Raw genomic sequence first — 22,052 nt, forward strand, 5'->3', positions numbered from 1 at the left:
CACTCACTTCTAGTTTTCAATTGATCGGGAGCCGATTTGTTCGGGAGCCAAGGCAACCGCTCTTAACCACTACACCACACTGGCTCTCAGCACAGGGTGGCCGGAAGGCCCGGGATAGGCAGCGGCTCACCGGGTCTGACCGAGCCTGGCGCCGCCTCGAGTCCCGGAAGAAATCCGATGTGTGGCAGGTCTACCTGGGCAAGTCCCACGGGCCCTGGTTTAACCTGAGGCAGCACAGTGGCTGGAACAATGCCAAGCTGGCCGCTTACTTGCTGGGACTGGAACGGGAGCAGCGGACCAGGCGCCGCGGGTGAGAACCGGCGGGGAGAACGGGGCGCAGGGTTCCTACACCCACTGGGTAGCTGGCACCAGGGGCATGCGCTGTTGCTCCTGCTGTGATGTAACGCCATTAAATGCTGGTGGAAGGTAGCTTCTCTCATATATATATATATATCGTATTTTTTTCATGTATAAGACGCCCCCTATTTTTAGGGACTCCAGTTTAAGAAATCCACACCATTCACTATCCGGGTATAAGACGACCCACAGTTTTTCATATACTTTTAAAGTAAAAAAACCTAGTCTTATTAACAGAAAAGTGCAGTAATTCCCCACCCCCAATTACAGTCCAATAATATCCTCATTATAACAATACCAAATTATAATACAGTTACTAATACCAATCGTTCAAATACCAAATTATATAATTTAGGTGCCCCTCCCCCACATGCTAGATTTGATGGCTTGATGATTTTATTTATTTCTGCGTTCCAAAATCATATTCATTTCAGCTACATTCCAATCAAAATAATAATCCCTTATACAACTGCTGCAATATTAAGAACTTCTATTCGTGTGGACACATTAAATGATTTATAGAGGGAAGGTGTCTGGTCTCAGTCTGCTCTGAGGAGGTCCCTTTCTCTCACACACACATTCTTTCCGAGGGGAGGAATGTGGGTATTTATTTAGATATTTATTTCACCTCACATTCTACACAAGGGGAGGAATGTGAGCCTGCCTTTTCTTTCCTTGATGCGGGACTCGAGTCGGCATACAGGTTAAAATAAGAACAGGTAAAACATAGAAAAATAGCCACCTAACTTTTTTTTTTAAAAAAAACCACATTAATATATCCATGAGATCTATTAAATCATCAAATTGGGGTGTTTGGGGAGGGATAGTACACAGTGAGGGGGGGGGACACACACGTCATGCTCCTTCTGAGGTAGTTTGTCCACCTTTGGTCCCCACCTTCCACTTGGCTCTCACCTGTGGCTGCCAGAAGCTGTCAGCATGTGACAGCAGCCACACTGTGGGAAATGGCTTCAACTGGCCGGCTAAACCAGGTGAGGGTAGCCAATGGGCCTCAAACCTTGCGTTATGCAGTCCCACTGCGTGTGAAGGCAGCTCCAGCAGATGGAGCGGATGAAACCAAGAGTGGGGCCTGTGCTCAAAAAGGTGTCTTCTGCACATGCTGTAGAGGGGCGTGAGGGAAAGATGGGACTCGTCAACCCAGGAAGGTAGCCCATCTGGGGAGAAAGAAAACGCTGATCCCAAGGCTCCACTGCCTTGCGAGATGTCTTCGAGAGAAGGAAAGGCTAAGGTGTGAACCCAGAGTGGAGTCCCTAAGACAGTTGGCTGGTGCCTTGTATGTCTACTTCCGGTAACTTCTGCCAACTGGTGCTAAGCATATTGCTCTGCTTTCCTTTGGACCACATCAGCAAGGCCAAGAGGGAGCCCAGACCTCCACACACACTGCCCTGGTCACTTTGGTGATGCTAACGCCACAGTTTGACTCCCCGCACCCAGGTGCACTCCATTGTCTCTCAAGACAGATGGATACCAACAAGAACAATTAAAACCTTGCAGACAATCACAACAAAAACAGGAGTAAGCCCCTTCAGAGATGGTATTTCTGAGTAAATGTGCATATGATCATAGTCTTGCACCTTTGAAGGATCAGGCAAAGGAGATATATGGAAGGGTTACTCTTCTTGCTACTCAAAACTAGGTCTATTGATATCAAACTTCCTTTTAACCATAGCTAGTGACTTCATATATACTGGACAGGTGGTGAGGATAAGATGGAACTCAAGAATGGTCTTGGAGTGAAGGGTGAGCATTTGTCCATCACAGTGTTCTGTGAACTTCTGAAGTGATGAGGAGCAGCTTTTTCAATATCCGTTTGGTTCCACAGCCAAGTTATCACAATAGCGAGTTGGTCATGACTGGACCTAATGGTCAGGGGTCCCTTTACCATTACTATGGTGAACACTATTAGAGAATGATTTAACAGAATCAACACAGGCAATTGCCTAATGTAAAACTTTTTTTAAAAAACCCTCAAGATTTTCGGAAATCTCAAACAGAAAGCTTGAGACAGCCGCTGTATTTCTCTGCATTAAGAGGCCAGAAATCACATTTCATAGTATTCATCTGAGCTTAGATGTTAAGAGGTCATCATTATGATTAAGAAATCAATGCATTTGTTGGTGTTCTTGATGGGATCCTCAGTTTCCCAGTGGTAGTGATTTCTGTGGCTGAGGAAACATGATTAAGATGATTGAATTTTGTGGTACTTTAGCTCTTGACTTCCTGAGAGGGACTGAAGAGCAAACTGACTCTTATGTGTTAGGGAGGGGAGCTACTGGTTTGTTTTTGGTTTATTGTGTATTTTGTGTTCTCATTTTGTATTTTTATGTTGTAAACTGCCTTGTGGCCTTTGGATGAAGGGCAATATAGATATAGATAGTTTATTTATTAATTAAATATATCTGTATCTGTATCTATAGGTAAAGGTAAAGGTACCCCTGCCCGTACAGGCCAGTCTTGACAGACTCTAGGATTGTGCGCTCATCTCACTCTATAGGCCGGGAGCCAGCGCTGTCCGGAGACACTTCCGGGTCACGTGGCCAGCGTGACAAAGCTGCATCTGGCGAGCCAGCACAGCACACGGAAACGCCGTTTACCTTCCCGCTAGTAAGCGGTCCCTATTTACCTACTTGCACCCGGGGGTGCTTTCAAACTGCTAGGTTGGCAGGCGCTGGGACCGAGCAACGGGAGCGCACCCCGCTGCGGGGATTCAAACCGCGACCTTTCAATCGGCAAGTCCTAGGCGCTGAGGCTTTTACCCACAGCGCCACCCGCGTCCCTATCTATATCTATATCTATATCTATATCTATATCTATATCTATATCTATATCTATATCTATATCTATATCTATATCTATATCTATATCTATCCATCCATCTATCTATCTATCTAATCTTCAGAGTCTCATTTATCTTGCTTGGGACCATTTGAAAATCATCTTCTTTCTATTCGGCTTTCTTTTAAAAACAAATAATGGTATCCACTTCTCAGATTCTGAGTGCATGTGGTGTGATAGGCTATTATTTTTTCTTCCAGGAAGCTTTGGGAGCAGATGCCTTATGAGCCACAAAGGAAGAAAAGTATGTAAATATGTTTGTAGTGGTGTGTTTTGCTTGCTCTGTTACATTGGCTGAATTGTTTTCTGAGCAAAGAACAGAAACGAATGACTGCAGGCATGTCTAGCCCACTGTTTGGAGCCCGTGCTACTTGCTGGTCAAGGGTGTCTGGTGACAGGTTGAGACTTGAGGATTACAAAACTTGGAAGTCCTGAGCAGGGAAAATGCAACTTGTTGAGCACAAGTGTGTGCCAGTGTCAGAAGCTAGTGAATTGCAATGAGTTCTTACTTTCAGTTACTTGTTACTGCAGTAAACTCTGCAAATGACAGATACAAAATTCCAAAAAGAAATCAAAGAAATGAATTCTGATAGTATTTCTTAACAGAGTAAATTTCACTGAACCAGCATAGAATCATGCTTTACATGCGCTTGCAGATTCCTCTATTGGCTGGTGCTCAATGAAGTTTTACTCGCCCATTGAAATTAATGAACATGAGTGAGTAGGATCACTAATTTCAGTAGGTAGGTTTACATAGAATATTTCCCATTGATAGATGGCTTCCAGTTTTCAAAAATAAAATGAAAATTCAGAATTTCCCTGCTTTGAACCAAATTGCATTTTTTTTAGTTTTGTTAAGCGAAGCTGTTTATATTTCCCATAGTGTTATGTTTTTGTTGGGATGTTAGTATTTCCCATAATCTCTGTTTTTGCTCACTGAACTCAAAACCCCAAACTATAAAACTTGGCTATAAGGTCCTTTACATGATCCAATAAAAGAAGCCAAGGAGTTGGATGGTATATTATGATCAATAATCCACCTTGCTCTATAACATTTGTCCACCTCTGTTTAATAGCATAAAGTTGACACTGAGATAGAAATACGGTAGCTACATTTTCAGTGTGTAATTGCCCCTTCTGTTTAACTGTTCCTGCTTGTAGGCATATAATTTATTTATAATATATATTTATATACAGTGGTACCTTGGTTCCTGAACAGTTTAGTTGATGAACAAATCGGCTCCTGGATGCCGCAAAACCGAAAGTAAGTGTTCTGATTTGAGACATTTAAAAATTGAAACAGAATGTGCCTGCTTTGAGTCTTCTCTGATTATAGTAGATGATGGCTGTATAAAAATTTCAAAAATAATTTGAGGCGAATATGCTTGACAAATATCTCTTTATATTTTACATTACTGGTAATTAAGATGTCTAATGTTAAAGAGGCAAATGCCAAGCAGAAATAGATAAAAAATGTGGCACATTAGCTGATATTCTAATCCTAAAATTGTGTGGTTCTTCTTTCTTTAAAAACAAAAATTTAAAAAATTGTTCTAATGCCATGAATTGGCCATAGCAAATTGTGTGGTTTGAGAAATGCTGCATTAGACACATTGTTCTCATGCTTCAAAATTACCATGGAAACCAAAAGGAGTAGGTATTTCCTTTATTCATTTACGAAAGCTTGAAGTCTGTATTCTAGACCTTTGAGTTGTTTGCCAATAGTTAACTGTGGGGTCGTAGATGGCATCTAGTTCTCTGTATAATGATTTGGGCTTGACAGCAAAATGGGTTATTATTGAGAGAAGTGCTGATATACAGAGTTTGGCAGGATGATGAAGTACAGTGGTACCTCGGGTTAAGTACTTAATTTGTTCCGGAAACCCCGTTTACCTTCCCGCCAGAGTGATACCTATTTATCTACTTGCACTTTGACGTGCTTTTGAACTGCTGGGTTGGCAGGAGCAGGGACCGAGCAACAGGAGCCCACCCCGTCACAGGGATTCGAACCGCTGACCTTCTGATTGGCAAGTCCTAGGCTCTGTGGTTTAACCCACAGCGCCACCCGCGTCCCTCTACAAAGGGCAGTGCTAGCTAAAATTTGGGGCTGGATTTAAGCAATGAATTAACCTGAATGGCTGTTTCCTTTCAACCTTGTTGAGAACGTAATGTTAAAGGTGCCTTGGAGAGGCAGCACAGAACGGTCTTTGGGTATGATAACAGTCCCACCTCTTGATGGAAACTGCTGGCAAAAGCTCCCTCTTGTGGACACAGCTCCCTCTTTGGCTACACCTGAAGTCAGACACAGTAACTGGTTGACACCCAGTCCCTGATTTTCAAGGGTGCTATGTGCATGCAGTGTGAAAGGTTGGCAGCAAGCGGTGATGGCATATTGCCTTGCCTGGGGGCTCTCGGCTGCTGCCATGTTCTTGAATGCAGCGAGGTGATGACGGCCTCTCTCTACAGGTGTGAGATCTGTGGATACCAATGCCGGCAGCGAGCTTCTCTCAACTGGCACATAAAGAAGCATATCTCAGAAGCCCAGTACAACTTCACTTGTGAGCACTGCGGAAAGCGCTTTGAGAAACTGGACGCTGTCAAGTTCCACAAGCTAAAGAGCCACCCGGATCACAAAGCTGCCTGATCCTGGCTATGAACTTCTTTATTCAATGCCCCATTACAGGTTCCTTTTTAAACAAAAAACAAACAAACACAATTTTTATTAGGAATTTCAACAATTAACAATTTTTCAAAAATAATTGTTTTGAAAAAACAAGCAATTTATCAGAAATACATCATCCTCATCCCCCCATTTTTCCCCTCCCCCTCCCCTAAAAAGAAAACAAACCCACCCTCCCACCCACCCCCAGACTTCCCTCAGCTCCCCTCTCTGATTTTTCAACACATATTATTCTCTTCATGTTATAGAGTTGTAAAGATCCTCAATTTATCTATCGCTATATTACCAATAAAGAGTTTGTGAATGTTTATTCAAAACCTGCTAAGGAGTCCAGTTCATTTTGTTGTTTCTTTAAGTACTTCGTAAAAGGTTCCCATTCTTCTTTAAAGTCACAGTTAGTTTATGTGTCAATTTTGCTAATTCCGCATAATCCATCAGTTTCTCTTGCCATAGTTCTTTAGTCGGGATTTCCTAATTCTTCCATCCTTGTGCTATTAAGACTCTTGCCACCGTTGTTGCATACATGAAAATGTTTTTTAATTTCCTTGGCAGGTCTTTTCCTACAATCACTAACAAGAAAGCTTCAGGCTTTTTTTACAAATGTTAATTGGAACATTTTCTTCATTTCCCAATTTTTAAAAATTTTACTACAATCCCACCACATATGATAAAAAGTCGCCCCATTACAGGTTCCTAACCAACAAAGGGCACTACTTGCACATTCACAGCTGGAGGTATGATGTGTGCCGCCTGCAGCAGAGGGTTGCAGCCCTTCATCGGTGTGTTGTGCACCAGCTTTTTAAGAGCAGATGTTGACAGACTTCAACAAGTTTTAGTTCTGTTGTGCAGGTGTTCTCAGGTATCGGGGTGGAGCGGTGGGGAATTGTTCAAAACAGCATCAAATCAGCTCATCTTGTAACTGGAGATTGTGGTGCAACAGCTGTCCCAACTCTCCAAGCAAGGGGGGATGATGCTGTATTAATAGACAAGAAGAGTCTTAGCCAATTAAACGACCAGTACTTTGTTTACTGCTAAACAGCACCTTTGCTTGTCTGGCAATTTGATGCTTGGTTTGAGGGTCTATTTGCCTACCACTACTTACAGAGAGGCTAACTTCAGTGGGAAAACTATATTGGATTCACATGACCGGTTTGTATCTATTGACTGCAATTCAAGATGACTCTTCGGCTGATCTGCATGTTTTGATCCATTCTCATGAAAGGTCATATCTTGCCAAAAGTAGGTTTATAAGAAGAGTCATAAATCTGCTGTTGGAGACTGCCTCTTCCTTATCCTTCAGGGCTTTTGCATTGGAAGGCAAGCCAGATTCGGCCTTTGTATCCCTTTTTCTGGAATTGTAGCACCCGCTAAAGCACAGGTTTTTGCTGGTGGATATGCTCATGCTTCAGCTTTTCACAAGACAGACCCTTGACTTGTGGGCTTCTGTACCCATCCACTGTGGCTTGCCATATTCAGAGTCTCCTTTGTGAATAGGAGCTGTAGGAATTTGCATGCACTGAGAATCTCAGCCGTCGTTTTTTGAAAAATCCACTTTTAACCCTCAGTAAAAATATGAAAAAGTTGGAAAGGTTGTTGATAGGTTTTTAAGCAATAAAGCTCGTTAGGGGTCTCTCTCAAGGTCTGGTATTCACATGGAGAAACCCTTTAGCGTCCCAGTTCTGGTCCTTGGCTGTAGATGGAAAAGCCTGCTTCTGGAGGAAACAAAACTGTGTGGCTTGTGGTCATTTTCACACCACCCTGTTCATGACAGTACTGCAACTCCACTTTGCTATCTGTGACCCAGGTATCATTCCTCCCTGTTTTCTCCTGCACGTACAGCTGTGTTATTCCCTGTACTGGAGTGGGATAGAATCATAAGACTCACAGAACTGTAGAGTTGGTTAAAGTGTTAAAATCGAGATGTGGGAAATATGGAAGGAACGAGGAGAGGCAGGACTGAGATGTGGAGATATGCTTCAGAGGTCCAGACTATGGGGAGCTCCGAAAAATCAACAATTATAATTTGGATTATAATTTGGTCTTTTTTATTTCAGTTTTTTTATTTTAATTGGATTATGATGGGATATATTAACTGGATTTTTTTTTATTGGAAAATTAATAAAAATGATTTTAAAAAAGAACTGTAGAGTTGGAAGGCACTGGCAGAGGAAGAGGAGTGCGGGGGGAGCGCAACGCAATCCTGGTGGGGTGCCATCGTGGCTGGCCCTCCACCCGTGCTGGGCACCACGCCCCCAGGATGCACGCCAGCCCCGCCACCGCCTGCTCTACACTTCCTGGTGCCGGAGCATGAAGCTTGCTACTGTTGGAAGGGACCCCAGTTGTCATCTAGTCCAGCCCCCTGCAATGCAGCAGTCTCAGCTGAAACATCAATAACAGGTGGCCCTCCACCTGTGCTTAAAAACCTCCACGGAATGAGAGTCCACCACCTTCCAAGGGAGTCCATTCCACTGTCAAATGGAAACTTTCTTACTTTCAGAAAGTTCATCTTTATGTTTAGTTGGAATCTCCTTTCTTGTACCTTGAATCCAGTGGTTCAGGGCCTTGATTGGTTGCCCTTTAGGCAGTGGCGTAGCGTGGGTTGTCAGCACCCGGGGCAAGGCAAGTAATTTGCGCCCCCTCTGCCCTAGGGGCAGAGAGCTGCGAGTGCGAGCGCGCCCCCCCAGATGTTGCGCCCGGTGCGGCCGGCCCCCCTGCACCCCCCACGCTACGCCACTGCCTTTAGGTTTTCTCCACCTCCAGTTTCCAGCAGGAGAAAAGTGACCTTCCCAGACTGGGCCATTTTGCTCTGTTGAATTCTTAAAGCTACCTACTTTATACAGGCAACTCCCCATTTGTGCAGGGGTTGCTTTCTGGGTCTTTGTGTGTGTAAATCTGTTCTGCCCCCTTCCGGGGCCGCAAGTCAGCGGTCCTGAAAGATCTTCATTGGCTCCCAGTACGTTTCCAAGCACAATTCAAAGTGTTGGTGTTGACCTTTAAAGCCCTAAATGGCCTCGGCCCAGTATACCTGAAGGAGCGTCTCCACCCCCATCATTCTGCCCGGACACTGAGATCCAGCGCCGAGGGCTTTCTGGCGGTTCCCTCACTGTGAGAAGTGAGGTTACAGGGAACCAGGCAGAGGGCCTTCTTGGTAGTGGCACCTGCCTTGTGGAACACCCTCCCACCATCTGTCTAGGGAATAAATAACTATTTTACTTTCAAAAGACAACTGAAGGTGGCAGGGAAGTTTTTAATGTCTGATGCTGTATTGTTTTTAATATTTGGTTGGAAGCCGCCCAGAGTGGCTGGGGAAACCCAGCCAGATGGGCAGGGTATAAATAATAATTTTTTATGTATGTATGTATGTATGTATGTATGTATGTATGTATGTATGTATGTCAATTGAACATGTGTTTATATCCTGCCTCCTCCCCCCAATTCTGGAAGTCAAGTCCGTATCCCCATAGTTCTCAGCAGTCTCCATCCTACTTTCAGTCAAGGAGGATAGCAAGCAGCTCTTCCTGTGTAATTCAAGTCTTGTCCAGGTGGGGGAGCCAGAGCAACAGCTGCTTTGCTAAGAAAAGATGCTAGCAAGAGAAGTGGAGGAAGGAATTCCATTACCCCCAGTTACCCACCCATCCGGCCTGGGGCTTTTGGATTGAGCACTGCTGTGTTCTTTAGGCATGGGTTCTGATTTTGTTTGCATAGCTTCCTCCTTTGCCTTTGGGGCAGAGCTTTTCTATGACGGAACCTTGACACCCAGGACAAGGAATCTGGGCCCTCCAGATATTGCAGGACTACAGCTCCCATCATTGCATGGGCCATGTTGCCTGGGGCCAGGGGGAGCTGGAGTCCAAGCATAGGTTTCCCCATCCCTCGCCACAATTCTTTTTTGAAGTGTTCTTTGCATGTGTTCCCCACCCCATTCATCGTGTAAGGCCCTCTGCTACCTTCCTGCCTTTTTGGTGTTGCAGCTGACCTTGGGGGTATTTAGAGAGCCAGTGTGGTGTAGTGGTTAAGAGCAGTGGATTCATAATCTGGTGAACCGGGTTCGCTTCCCTGCTCCTCCACATGCAGCTGCTGGGTGACCTTGGGCTGGTCACACTTCTCTGAAGTCTCTCAGCCCCACTCACCTCACAGAGTGTTTGTTGTGGGGGAGGAAGGGAAAGGAGAATGTTAGCTGTTTTGAGACTCCTTAGGATAGTGCTAAAGCGGGATATCAAATCCAAACTCCTCCTCCTCCTCCTCTTCTTCTTCTTCAGTCTCCTCATTCTGCTCCCTTTAGAGTAAGGCTCCAAACTTTTGGAAACCCTGAGCCATAGCAAATGATTGTTCTTTGGTGAAACCCCTGCATCTGGAAAGGAAAGCACCCCTGTCTTTAGACCCCAGTAACTTTAATATAGGGCAATACTTGGATATGGCCCGTTTTGCTGCCCTTCAAGTCCCCTTTCTTGAGTGTTTATCTAGACCAGCCTGGGTGATCATGGCGCTTTTCTACTCCAAACCTGGCTGCAGCCCTGAGCCTGTTCTCAACTGGAATGGAGGAACTGAGTGGTTTCTATGAATAATAAACTTTACACAGCATTTCCCCCTAAGTGCTCTCAGCACTTTGTATTCATTATCTCAGCAACATTAACAACAGTCCCGAGGCAGGCTCGTATTATTAACCCTCATGTTACAAAGCTGAGGTCACCCCGCAACTCCATAGATGAGCTGTGGCATGTAGCGTGTGCCTGCTGTGCTGTACCAACTTCATTCCATTTCCAGGCTAAGAGGGCATTTCTGCACCCTTAACTGTCCTTTCAGCAAGCAGCCTGTATAAATCCTTTCACCTGATGGGCTGGGCAAGAGAGGCTTCCTGGTACACTGTTGATAAGTGAGCTCATGAGACGTATTTTCTCCCTTATAGCAGGCTTTATAAGGCCTGCGCTGTGGGTTAAACCACAGAGCCTAGGGCTTGCAGATCAGAAGGTCGGCAATTCAAATCCCCACGACAGGGTGAGCTCCCGTTGCTCGGTCCCTGCTCCTGCCAACCTAGCAGTTCGAAAGCACGTCAAAGTGCAAGCAGATAAATAGGTACCGCTCCAGCGAGAAGGTAAACGGCATTTCCGTGCGCTGCTCTGGTTCACCAGAAGCGGCTTAGTCATGCTGGCCACATGACCCGGAAGCTGTACACCGGATCCCTCGGCCAATAAAGCGAGATGAGCGCTGCAACCCCAGAGTCGGTCATGACCGGACCTAATGGTCAGGGGTCCCTTTACCTTTACTATAAGGCCTGTTGTGGAGGCTAACCACTAGGTATTGCTCCTTCCAATGTGCCACTGTTCCAGGGCTGCTAGCGGTTTGCTTTCTGAGTTTCGTGCTTGCCAGCTATTCTCTCATCCTCTCTGCAGTGGTCCTGAAAGTTAACCAGTTCCATCCTACTTCTCACCTCCTGCGCAGTGTTTTCCTGCAGGGATGGGGTTAATGGCCCATGCCATCCCTCCTCTCTCCCCTCCCACCCACTTTCTGCTTTAAAAGCACCTTGGTGCCTCTCGCCACTCCCTGCAAATAGTGCTGAATAAATAATTCACTACCCGACAAGGCCACATGAATAATGCAGGCTCAGGGAACTGCTGCTCTCAGCACCAAGGGCACCTCAAAAGCTGCTCTCCTTTGGCCGCAACCTGGATTTTCTCCCTCTTGCAGAGTGTCAGGCTCTGCCTCCAGTTCACGGCACCTGCCCCCTTTTCCATGAACCAAGATGCAATAGCAGCTTTGATTCACGCTTGGGGAAGAAGTCCAGCTCTGGTGTTCCAACACTGCAAGCGTCACATCCAAAAATCTCTGCTAAAAAGCAACATGTGTCCTGCATGTTTTATGGTAGCAGGCTGAATGATGCAAAAGGGAGCGGGAACATGTGGAAATGCCCCATCTCTAACAGCACTGGCTTATGGGTCCATTCCTCCCTGGTAACACCAGCCTTACCCTTGTGTTCATGGGTATCTTTGGAGTTTTTCAGCTGCAGTCTCTGAGCGGCTTGGCAGTAGTGACTGTTGGCATTCTGTAGCCAAACGGAGAAGGCACTTCAGCTCAGTTGAAACAGCGCCCAGATTTGCGTTGGTATTCATTATAGGAAGGTTTGAGGATGCGGTGATGAGCGGAATAGTGTGCAATTATTGCAGTTGGAGGGGCTGGTATGCTGGGTCCTAGTTAAAGAGCTTTTTAGCAGCCACTTACTCTTCCAAAGCTATTAACACCTTGTTAGCAACTCAAAAGCAGTACTTTTCCTTGGAGACTTTAAATGGAAGGCCTAGTAAACACTTCCCTACTCCCCTTCTAGACTTCATGGCTTCATTCAATGTACATTAGAGTTAATTGCATGTGCTAGCCTACATATTTTGTTGCCTGCCAGCAGGTGGGGCTGTTGGTTTTAGTCTTCCTGAAGAAATGCTCTGGTTGAAGATGCAGCCACAGCATTGTGGAATCCCGACTGCAAGGGCTCTGGGTTGCCCCTGGTGAGACTTTCCCAATGAGGGTGAAGTGAAACAAAGCAGACAGTAGTTACAAAGGAAATGCCAAATGCATTGTTAGCTTGCTAGCAGGTACAATAGAGCAAGTACCCACCACGCTTTGTAGTGCATATCTACCTGTGCCACCAGTAGGGGAACCCAGCACTGATTCTCTGTGATTGAGCCTTTATAGCAATCAAAGGGGAAGCAGGCACCTGTTGCAAGCAAACACTCACCTCCCTGGTGAACAAAAAGAAATCTAAACTCGTAGCTTTCTCATTTGAAAAAAGAGAGAAGAAGAAGAAGAGTTAGGATTTGATATCCCGCTTTATCACTACCTGAAGGAGTCTCAAAGCGGCTAACATTCTCCTTTCCCTCCCCCACAACAAACACTCTGTGAGGTGAGTGGGGCTGAGAGACTTCAAAGAAGTGTGACTGGCCCAAGGTCACCCAGCAGCTGCATGTGGAGGAGCGGGGAATCGAACCCAGTTCACCAGATTACGAGTCTACCGCTCTTAACCACTACACCATGCTGGCTCAAGAACCCAAGCTACACAAACATCTCATACGTACATACACTAATGTATAAACAACCAGTGCTGTATTGAAACTGTGCTTGGTGGACCACGTCGACTGGAAATCAGATCAGTATTTTGTAGCTTTTGAAGATGGCTCCCCCCCCTCAAGTTGGGGGCCAGCCAAGTTAGGAAGGTTATCCATTCCAAATAAGAGCTTGACTTTTTCTTCTGCTGGTTGCTGGGGGCTGGAGACTTTGGAGCATGACCAGAATCTGTATGTTCTCACTGAGATCATGTTTTTTTTTTGGGGGGGGGGGCAGGAGGCAGAATTTTGCACTATGCAGAGAAAATTTATAGAATGCAGGGTCACCGCCCCCCAAGATAGCTGGTAGTAAATTCAGGGCACTTAGAAGAAAGGTCTTTTTCAAATAAAACACAGTATGTTGAATGCACCACCATAGACTGTGTTGGCAGCTGGCTTGGACAGCTAAGTAGACACCTTCGTGGAGGGATAACCCTGTCAGTGGCTAGCTCCTACGGCAACCAAATGGAATCTCTTAGGTTTGGATGCAGGATACGTCCAAATAATAATTGCTGGAGGTAAGCAGCAGAAGAGAGCTGTTGTCTCCATGGCCTGCTTGTGAGATTCCCAGAAGTATATGACTGGCTGTTACTGGTCTCGCTGTGATCCACCCAGTGGCGTAGCGTGGGGGGTGTCAGGGGTGCCGGCCGCACCGGGCGCAACATTGGGGCGCGCGCGTTTGGCCGGCCCTTCGCAAGACAAAAGTCCATAGGGAAATCTCCGGGACAGCGGGGAAGCGCAGCGCGTCTTCCCCACTGTCCTCGGACCTCCTCCGAAGCCTGGCGGTGGGGCAGAGAGACCTCCTCCTGCCGCCAGGCTTCGGACGGATGCTCCGAAGCCTGGTGGTGGAGCAGAAAGACCTTCTCCCCACACCAGCCTTTGGATCGCTGTCCTGAAGACTTGTGGTGGGAGCAGTGGCGTAGCGTGGGGGGTGCAGGGGGGCCTGCCGCACCTGGCGAAACATCTGGGGGGGGCGCGGAAGAGACTCGAGTGCTAAAATCCACGGGTTAGGGGGCACAAATTACTTGCCTTGCCCCGGGTGCTGAGAACCCACGCTACGCCACTGGATCCACCAGGGCTCTTTTACACTCTTGCAGTGCACCATCCCATAGTGTGTTACTGTAGCATCACTTTGAAGCTGCCTTTCCCTCCCCACATCCACAGCCTCCCCTCCAAATTACTGGCCAGCCTCATCCTGTTCAGGCTTCTGTCAAGGAGAAAGTAAATCTGTTAAGGGAACAAAGAACAAGCAGGTGCTGCCCTCGCCTATTCATTCATAAACGCAGAACACAAATTCCAGCCGGCAATGGGCAAGGAACTCTCCTTTGTCTCCCTCTTTTATGAAGGGAGAGCTGCCTGCTCCCCTCCCCTCACTGGTTCCCCTCCCCTTTAGCTAATTAAGACGGATTGGGCCATTAGTGAATAGCAGACGCTGCCTCTTCTGGGAGGAAATTGGATCAGAGGATGAGAAAATGGAGATGATTTCCACCTCCCAGCGGATGTTTCTGCTCCCCACCTTCCGATCTGCTGGATGCTTTCAAGAGGCTGAGAAGGGGAAATGGACCAGGCCGGAAGGTAGAGGCATCTGCTCCTCTGGCTTGTGGATGACCTCACTGTTGCTGCTCCATGCACAGAGCTGGGATTTGAGGCTCCAGAATCCCAACTGGAGGAGGATGTCTTCTGGGCTTGGGCTGGATCCTGCAGTTCTCTTTGACACACTGCATGCAGTGACCCAGAGCATTAATCTTCCCGGAGGCTTTGAAAGCACAGCTGATGAATGGGACACACATGTGGATAATGCAGAGTTCCTGTCCAGAGACATTGACCACACCAGCCCTATCTTTGACGGTCCGCACTAGAGAAGGGAATTAGCTGTGGTTGCGGGGCTGAGAGACATCTCTTTCCATCCATGTGCTTTCCACGCTCCCGGCTGCACAAAACGAACGGCTGAGCTCCATAGGGTTTGAGGCCTATAGGCAAAGATGTGGGTCTTGTTTTCCCATGTCCCATAGGGTGGAGAGGCTTCCGAGTTGTTGCTGCTGCTGCCTAGCCAAGAGGCTCTCCTTGGTTATAAAACATTCCCCTGATTGAATTTACTCCCAGTGCTGCAGGCTCAGAGATTAGAGGCAGTGGGTGGGTGAGTTTGAATAAATCACAATTGTAATTTCCTTTGCAGGGAAGAGCGAGGAGGGAAGGGGAGGAGGCAGTGAGCAAGAGAGTAGAGACGTGGCAGCGGGCGAATGAAGGGCATTCGATCACCTCCTGATTCAGCCTGGCAGCTTTGTGGATGCTGAGCAATAGGATGGACAAGGGTAGGGAGATGCCTCATCGTCCCCAGAGGAGGAGCGTCAGAATCAACTGGCTCTGAGTGCCAGGCCAGGAGACAGGGTAAAGCAGGCCACCAGCCCCTTATGATCTTACCCCAGTTGGAGGCAACTAGTCAGCCTCTGGAGGCAAGCTGAGTGAGTCTCTGGAGTGTTGCATACTAGGGAAGCCTCTTCAGACAGGAGCAGCATATTGCTTTGGGTTCATTGACAAATAAACCTCCTGGGGGTGGCCATTGCAAAGTCTTCACCAAGTTGCCCCAGACCCCAGGCTAAGGCCTGCGTCTGCCCTAGTCAAAGACCCAGTTCATTGTAATTCATGCCTGGCTGTTCTGGGCTAGTTGGGGTCCATTGGGCCAGAAGGAATAACCCTCCATGCATGAAGGAGTTTTTCTCTTTCCCCTGGAGCTATCGGGGCAGAGCTCTGGGTATGAAATAGATGTGTGCCCTCCAGACACTTCTTCTTAAGAACCAGTTCTGCAGCTTGGGAAATCTCCTGGACCCAGCACTGGTCTCTGGTGCTCTAGCAGTTGCTGTGTCCTGGAGTGCTTTTGCCCACCTTAATCGGCTGGCTGCCCCGTTTCCTGAAGAAATTTTGCAAATACCTTGGTCACAGGTACACTGCATTACTGCAGGGCACTCCAAGGGCAATCCCACATCACAATAATTCCAGGTGCTGCAGAATCAGACAAGCTTGTTGTTGTTTAGTCGTTTAGTCGTGTCCGACTCTTTGTGACCCCCTGGACCAGAGCACGCCAGGCACTCCTGTCTTCCACTGCCTCCCGCAGTTTGGTCAAACTCATGCTGGTAGCTTCGAGAACACTGTCCAACCATCTTGTCCTCTGTTGTCCCCTTCTCCTTGTGCCTCCATCTTTCCCAACATCAGGGTCTTTTCCAGGGAGTCTTCTCTTCTCATGAGGTGGCCAAAGTATTGGAGCCTCAGCTTCACAATTAGACAGCTAGAGGGGTCTAAAACCAGACCAAACCACTAAATTCTCTCCATTCTATTTGATGGGCTCATTTTCCAAATTCTGTTACTCTGATCTTGTACAATTTGTTGTTTTTGACTCTTAAAGCCCCTAAACAGTGCTGAGGCTGGAACATTTAAAGACTATTTTCCTATATGAACCTACCTTACCACTTGGGTCCCCCAAACGGAGTCCTGCTCTGTGCCCGACCACCAACATTTGGGCAAAAGAGTCCCAAGATTCCTTGGAGGTGGCACCTAGGAGGCTGTGGAACTTTCTCCTCCAGGAGCATAAGAAAAGTCCTGAGGCCTGTCTAGTCTTGCACCTTGTTTTCACAGCGACCAAGCGGATGCTGATCAGAACCTCACAAGCAGGACACGAATGCAATGCAACTCTCCAATTCCTGAACCTCAGCGACAGGTACAGGGTCACACTGCCTCTGGTGATGGAGATGAAATGGCATCATGACTACCAGCCTTTGATAATATTATCCTTCACATAGTTGTCTTTTAAAGTACCTGAGTTGGTGGTCATCCCCACCACTTGCGGTAGTGAATTTCATTGATGAACTATGGACTGTGACTCACACAGTGCCTCCTTTTGTCTGCCCTGAACCTCACCCTGAGTTCTAATACTATGAAAGACTGGGGACAACCTTTTCTCTGTTCACGGTGCAGTATCTACACCGTGCATAATTTTACAAGCCTCTTGTCACATCTCCAACTGCAGTTTTTCTAAACTAAAAAGCCCCACACATCATAACCTTTCCTCAGAGGGAAGTTGCTCCAGCAGCTAGATCGTTTGGATCGTCTTTTTCTGAACATTTTCTAGGTCTACAGTATATTTGTTTGAGGCGTGGCAACCATAACTCCGCAAGGTATTCAGAAGTGGCATTACAGTACAGTGGTACCTCGGGTTACATACGCTTCAGGTTACATACACTTCAGGTTACACCGCTAACCCAGAAATAGTGCTTCAGGTTAAGAACTTTGCTTCAGGATGAGAACAGAAATCGTGCTCCGGCGGCGCAGCAGCAGCGGGAGGCCCCATTAGCTAAAGTGGTGCTTCAGGTTAAGAACAGTTTCAGGTTAAAAACGGACCTCCAGAACGAATTAAGTACTTAACCTGAGGTACCACTGTATTGGCGGTTTTATTTTAAATCTCTCCCCTAAAGATCCCAAACATGTAAATAACCTTTTTTCATAGCTGCTACTGCCTGCGATAACATTTTCATCAAGCGTATCCAGCAGCTATCCTGGTCAGTCACCACCCATTCAGGTCTCATTAGTTATACTAGAAGTTGGGGGTTGCCCCATTGTGCATCAAATGATACTCGCTTACATTGAATCACATTTGCCATGTTAAGAGCTGAAGAGATCCTTTGGCAATGCTTTACAATCCCTTTTTGCTTTTGCCACACTGAACAATCTGGTGTCATCAGAAAACTTCCTCTCCAGCCCCAGTTAGTCCCCTCATCCCTGAGGGGGAATCTCATTTCAGGTGCCAGGTCAAAAAGCTGCTACCTCAGTGTTCTTGTGACACAAGAGAGAGAGAGAGAGAGAGAGAGAGAGAGAGAGAGAGAGAGAGAGAGTCTCCTTTTGCTTTCTGTCAGCTGCTGTTGAGTTTTGACTGTTCTCTTCCATTTAAAGCCTGCTCTTTATTTTATTGTGATGCTGTCTTTATTGTTTCAATTACGATTGCTTGCTCCCTTAGGCAGGAGGGTTCATACACACACACACACACACACACACACACACACACACACACACACACGTACCTCGGGTTACATATGCTTCAAGTTACAGACTCCGCTAACCCAGAAATATTACCTCAGGTTAAGAACTTTGCTTCAGGATGAGAACATAAATCCTGCTCTGGCGGTGCGGCAGCAGCAGGAGACCCCATTAGCTAAAGTGGTACTTCAGGTTAAGAACTGTTTCAGGTTAAGAACAGACCTCCAGAACGAATTAAGTTCTTAACCCAAGGTACCACTGTGTGTGTGTGCGTGCGTGCGTGCGTGCGTGCGTATATAATTTTTTATTAGTTTTTTAACATATCATTTTCAAACAATTACTTTTACATCTTATACAATATTTTTGGACTTCCATCAATCACATCTGAAAAATTTCCAATCTAATCACTTAATATACATTTCTTACTTTCACTATTACCTTTAAATCTCATAACTAATCTCTCTTCTTTTTCTATTTTGCAATATTTCATGTATTTTTCCTTACAAAACTTATTGTAGTCCTACTAACGTAATCTGTTGATTATAGTTGCTTTTCAAATAGTTCGTATATTTTTTTCCAACCTTCTGCAAATCTCTGGTCCCGCAGGTTTCTAACCCTTCCTGTGATTTTATCCAGTTCTGCATAGTCAATTAATTTTGTCTGCCATTCTTCTTAGGCAGGAGGGTTCTTTATATGGTCAGAGAAAGCAGGGTAGAAATCTTTTAATAAATAAATGGGATTGAGCAGTTTCTTTTTTAAGTTACTCCATTGTTGGATTTTGGACAAAAGTATACAAATAGTCCCTGGGCTAGGTTGACACATGACAGTGGGATTGCTTAGGGTTGACCCAAGAGTAGGGTTGTTTTTTGGTGATGTACCTGAAGAATAGGTCAAAATCGTCAGGGGTTTTTTTTAGTGACTTTGCCAAAAAAGCTCAACAACTTTTGTGTCCGGAATTTGAAATATGGCAACGCTACCAAAGTCTAGACACTTTGTTGGTTGGAACAGCGAATGCCGCTGCCCTCTCTCACACACATTGCACGTCTCAGTAAGCTACACCCAAGGGCAGTCAAGTTATTTTGTTATCTGCAGTAGAAAATCCCACAAGGTCCTAAAAATACAGTCAAAAATACAACCGTAAGTAATTAAATTCAGTAACATTAACAAAGGCAACCATGATAAATGTAAACAAATACAGTAAACAAAGCAAGCATAATAAATCAAATAAGTAGCAATTAGCTGCCTTTTCATTACACCCAAAATTAACTGCCTGTGCTGACTGTCTCATTGCCTAATGCTAGGGCCAGCCCATTCCAGTTCCCCATATCATTTGGGTCTTGCCTCACTCGTGTCTGTGATCTCATGGGTTCCATCTTGTTTCCCGTATGTGGAACAGCCCTCTCTGTGGTGCTCAGAGGAGGCGGAACTTCCTTTGGAGGCTGTGGCGAGCACAAGCTTATCGTCCTATAATTCTGTAGGCACAAAAAAATTGCAGTCTATTGTGCGCACACACAGCCGTGAAGTTTCAAAGCCGGCACAAGCATTTTGCGCTCTCTCCTCCCCTGCAAGTGGTTGCTCTGGTCAACCTGAAAGGTGGGCTTTGGTATTTTTGCAGTCTTGTAGAGGATGCACCTGATTCGCTGATGTCTCTGACAATACTACTGCCCAAAGCAACCATGTGAATTGCTTGCACAGTTGGGGCAGTTGTGTCCCTGACATGCTCTGGCCTTAGATGCAGTCCTGTGTTAGGCTGGGTGAGTCCAGGGAGTGAAGAATGTTTTGCTGGAGAAGGAGAAGGAACCATCCACCTTGAAGGAGGTGGCGGTGGTGTCCCTTGCTCCTTAAGGCAATGGTTTTCAACCACTGTGCCGTGGCACCCTGGGGTGCCTTGAATGATGGTCAAGGGTGCCGCGGGAAACACTGGCCTCTGTCCCTCTTTCCTTTCCTCCCTCCTCTGATGCCCTCTCCACATCTCTGCCTCCCAAAGGCTTGCACATCTGTTTGTTACAACCCTGACTACAAGCTTCACAGGCAAATGGTGCCTCTGGCCAGGAGGTGCCAGGAGCTGAGACGGACTTGGAGTAAGCAAGCAAGCAGGCGAGCAAGCCCAGCCAGCCAGCCAGCCAGTCCACCAGCACTTGCTGTTGGGAGTGGACAGACAAGTGGGAGGGCGGGCAGGCATGGCGCTGGCCTTTCTTGGGCTTGCTGTATGCAAGGCCTGCCTGGGAACTGAGTGCCCGGTGCTGAAAGCTAGTCTTTCCACCATACAGGCCTGGCAGTGCCCACTGTTGCCTCCGTAGGTAAGTTGCTGGCCTCATGTCCATCTCCATTGGGCCACTAAGGCTGGGGGAATCCTCTTCCCAGCTTCCCAGGCCCCTGGGAAGTGAGGAGGCACTTCTCTTTGGGGCAGGGCGAGGCAGCTCAGAGACCAAGACTGGTGGCAGCAGCTGCTGCCTGGAGGACCCCAAGGAGAGGGGAGAGGAGGCTGAGGGAACCCTCCACAAGGGAGGGTGTTCGAAAAAGAGTGAGGGGCTGCTGACAAGGGGTGACATAACTGGGCTCCTGAGCCCCACAGGGGTGCTGCAGAAAGAACAGAGTTGGTCAAGGGAGACATGGACTCAAAAAGGTTAAAAACCTCTGCCTTAAGGGTATCTCCCTGGATCCAGATGTGGTAGGCTACTATAGCCCAGTGGTGAACATCTGATTTGAGAGCAAAGTTCGTGAGAGGCTGGTGGCACTCTAGGTATGCTGGGAGAACGAACACTGATTATCTGGACCCATTCTAGTCTGGCTTCAGGCATGGCTATGGCTCTGACGTATCAAGGACCACATCTCCCCATATGAGCCAACCCGAACCCTGCAAACATCTTCTGAAGCCCTTCTTCACGTGCCTCCTCCACAAGAGGTCTAGAGGGTGACAACAGGCCTTTTCTACACCAACTCCCTGCTTGTGGAATGCTTTCTCCAGAAAGACTTCCCTGGCACCTTCATTGCTTTCATATCTTTAGGTGCCAGGCCAAAACATTTCTCTTCTCCCAGGCCTTTGCTAATCAAACTTTGTTGTTTAGTTGTGTCTGATTCTTCATGACCCCATGGACCAGAGCACGCCAGGCCCTCCTGTCTTCCACTGCCTCCCACAGTTTGGTCAAACTCATGCTGGTAGCTTCAAGAACACCATCCAACCATCTTGTCCTCTGTCGTCCCCTTCTCCTTGTGCCCTCAATCTTTCCCAACATCAGGATCTTTTCCAGGGAGTTTTCTCTTCTCATGAGGTGGCCAAAGTATTGGAGCCTCAGCTTCACAATCTGTCCTTCCAGTGAGCACTCAGAGCTGATTTCCTTCAAAATGGAAATCAAACTATCTGTGGCCTTTTAAACTGGGGCAGGGGCAAAACTATTTTGTTTGCTACCATGTTATGTATTTTTGTTTTGTTTTTATATTGTGAATGGGAAACAGGCATCTCTTGCCTCCTGGAGAGAGGTTAGGCTAGATGGCTTTCCTGGCTCCTCTAAGGTGATCAGTTGGTGCTAAGCGCCAAAGTCCATCTTCCTCGCCCTCTCAATCCCAGCTGCCCACTCCCCCATGTATAATTGATACCTGCTGCTCTCGGCTCAGCCTCAATTACCCGGTCATTAGCCACTATCAATAATTCACCCACCGCGACAGCTGCGGAGAGTTAGTCCTCCTCTGGCCATCTCCGCCTTCCGCTTCCTTGAGATTGGGAGCAGTCTGGAGTGTTTCAGAACCTCAGGTTGAAACCCCAGCTCCCTGCCCCAAAATCTCATTTGCACAAGCCTCCAGAAAGCTCTCTGGTGTAAGCCCCATTGAAATGTATGGAAGCTGTAAGGAAACTTTGCAAACTCTCCCTTTGACACAAGCTGCCAAGTCTTGGTTGTTTGTGCTCCACATAGGAACCAATGCCTATTATTATTATTAAATTTTATTTATACCCCACCCTCCGCAGCCAAGACCGGGCTCAGGGCGGCTAACGCTGGTATTAAACAATCAATTGAAATACAACTTAAAAACAAAATTAAAATACAGTG

General features: G+C 46.8%; 1 protein-coding gene and 1 long non-coding RNA gene across 2 annotated transcripts in view; one reads left to right on the forward strand and one right to left on the reverse strand.

Moving 5' to 3' along the window:
- Positions 1-18,051, reverse strand: part of LOC309522167 — a 233,678-nt gene extending 215,627 nt beyond the window's left edge. Inside the window, exon 1 of the long non-coding RNA XR_014214939.1 lies at positions 18,003-18,051. This is a non-coding gene — a long non-coding RNA (uncharacterized lncRNA). The remainder of the gene's footprint in view (positions 1-18,002) is intronic.
- On the forward strand, positions 96-5,987 carry ZNF653 (zinc finger protein 653). Its single transcript, XM_082205334.1, has 4 exons — positions 96-310; positions 3,414-3,457; positions 4,411-4,477; positions 5,680-5,987. The coding sequence occupies exons 2-4, from the start codon at positions 3,430-3,432 to the stop codon at positions 5,855-5,857; spliced, it is 273 nt and encodes a 90-aa protein (XP_082061460.1). The 5' UTR covers positions 96-310; positions 3,414-3,429; the 3' UTR covers positions 5,858-5,987.
- Positions 18,052-22,052: the final 4,001 nt, after the last annotated feature.

The sequence above is a fragment of the Podarcis vaucheri genome, assembly GCF_965113315.1.
Source record: "Podarcis vaucheri genome assembly, chromosome: 17".
Lineage (NCBI taxonomy): Eukaryota > Metazoa > Chordata > Lepidosauria > Squamata > Lacertidae > Podarcis > Podarcis vaucheri.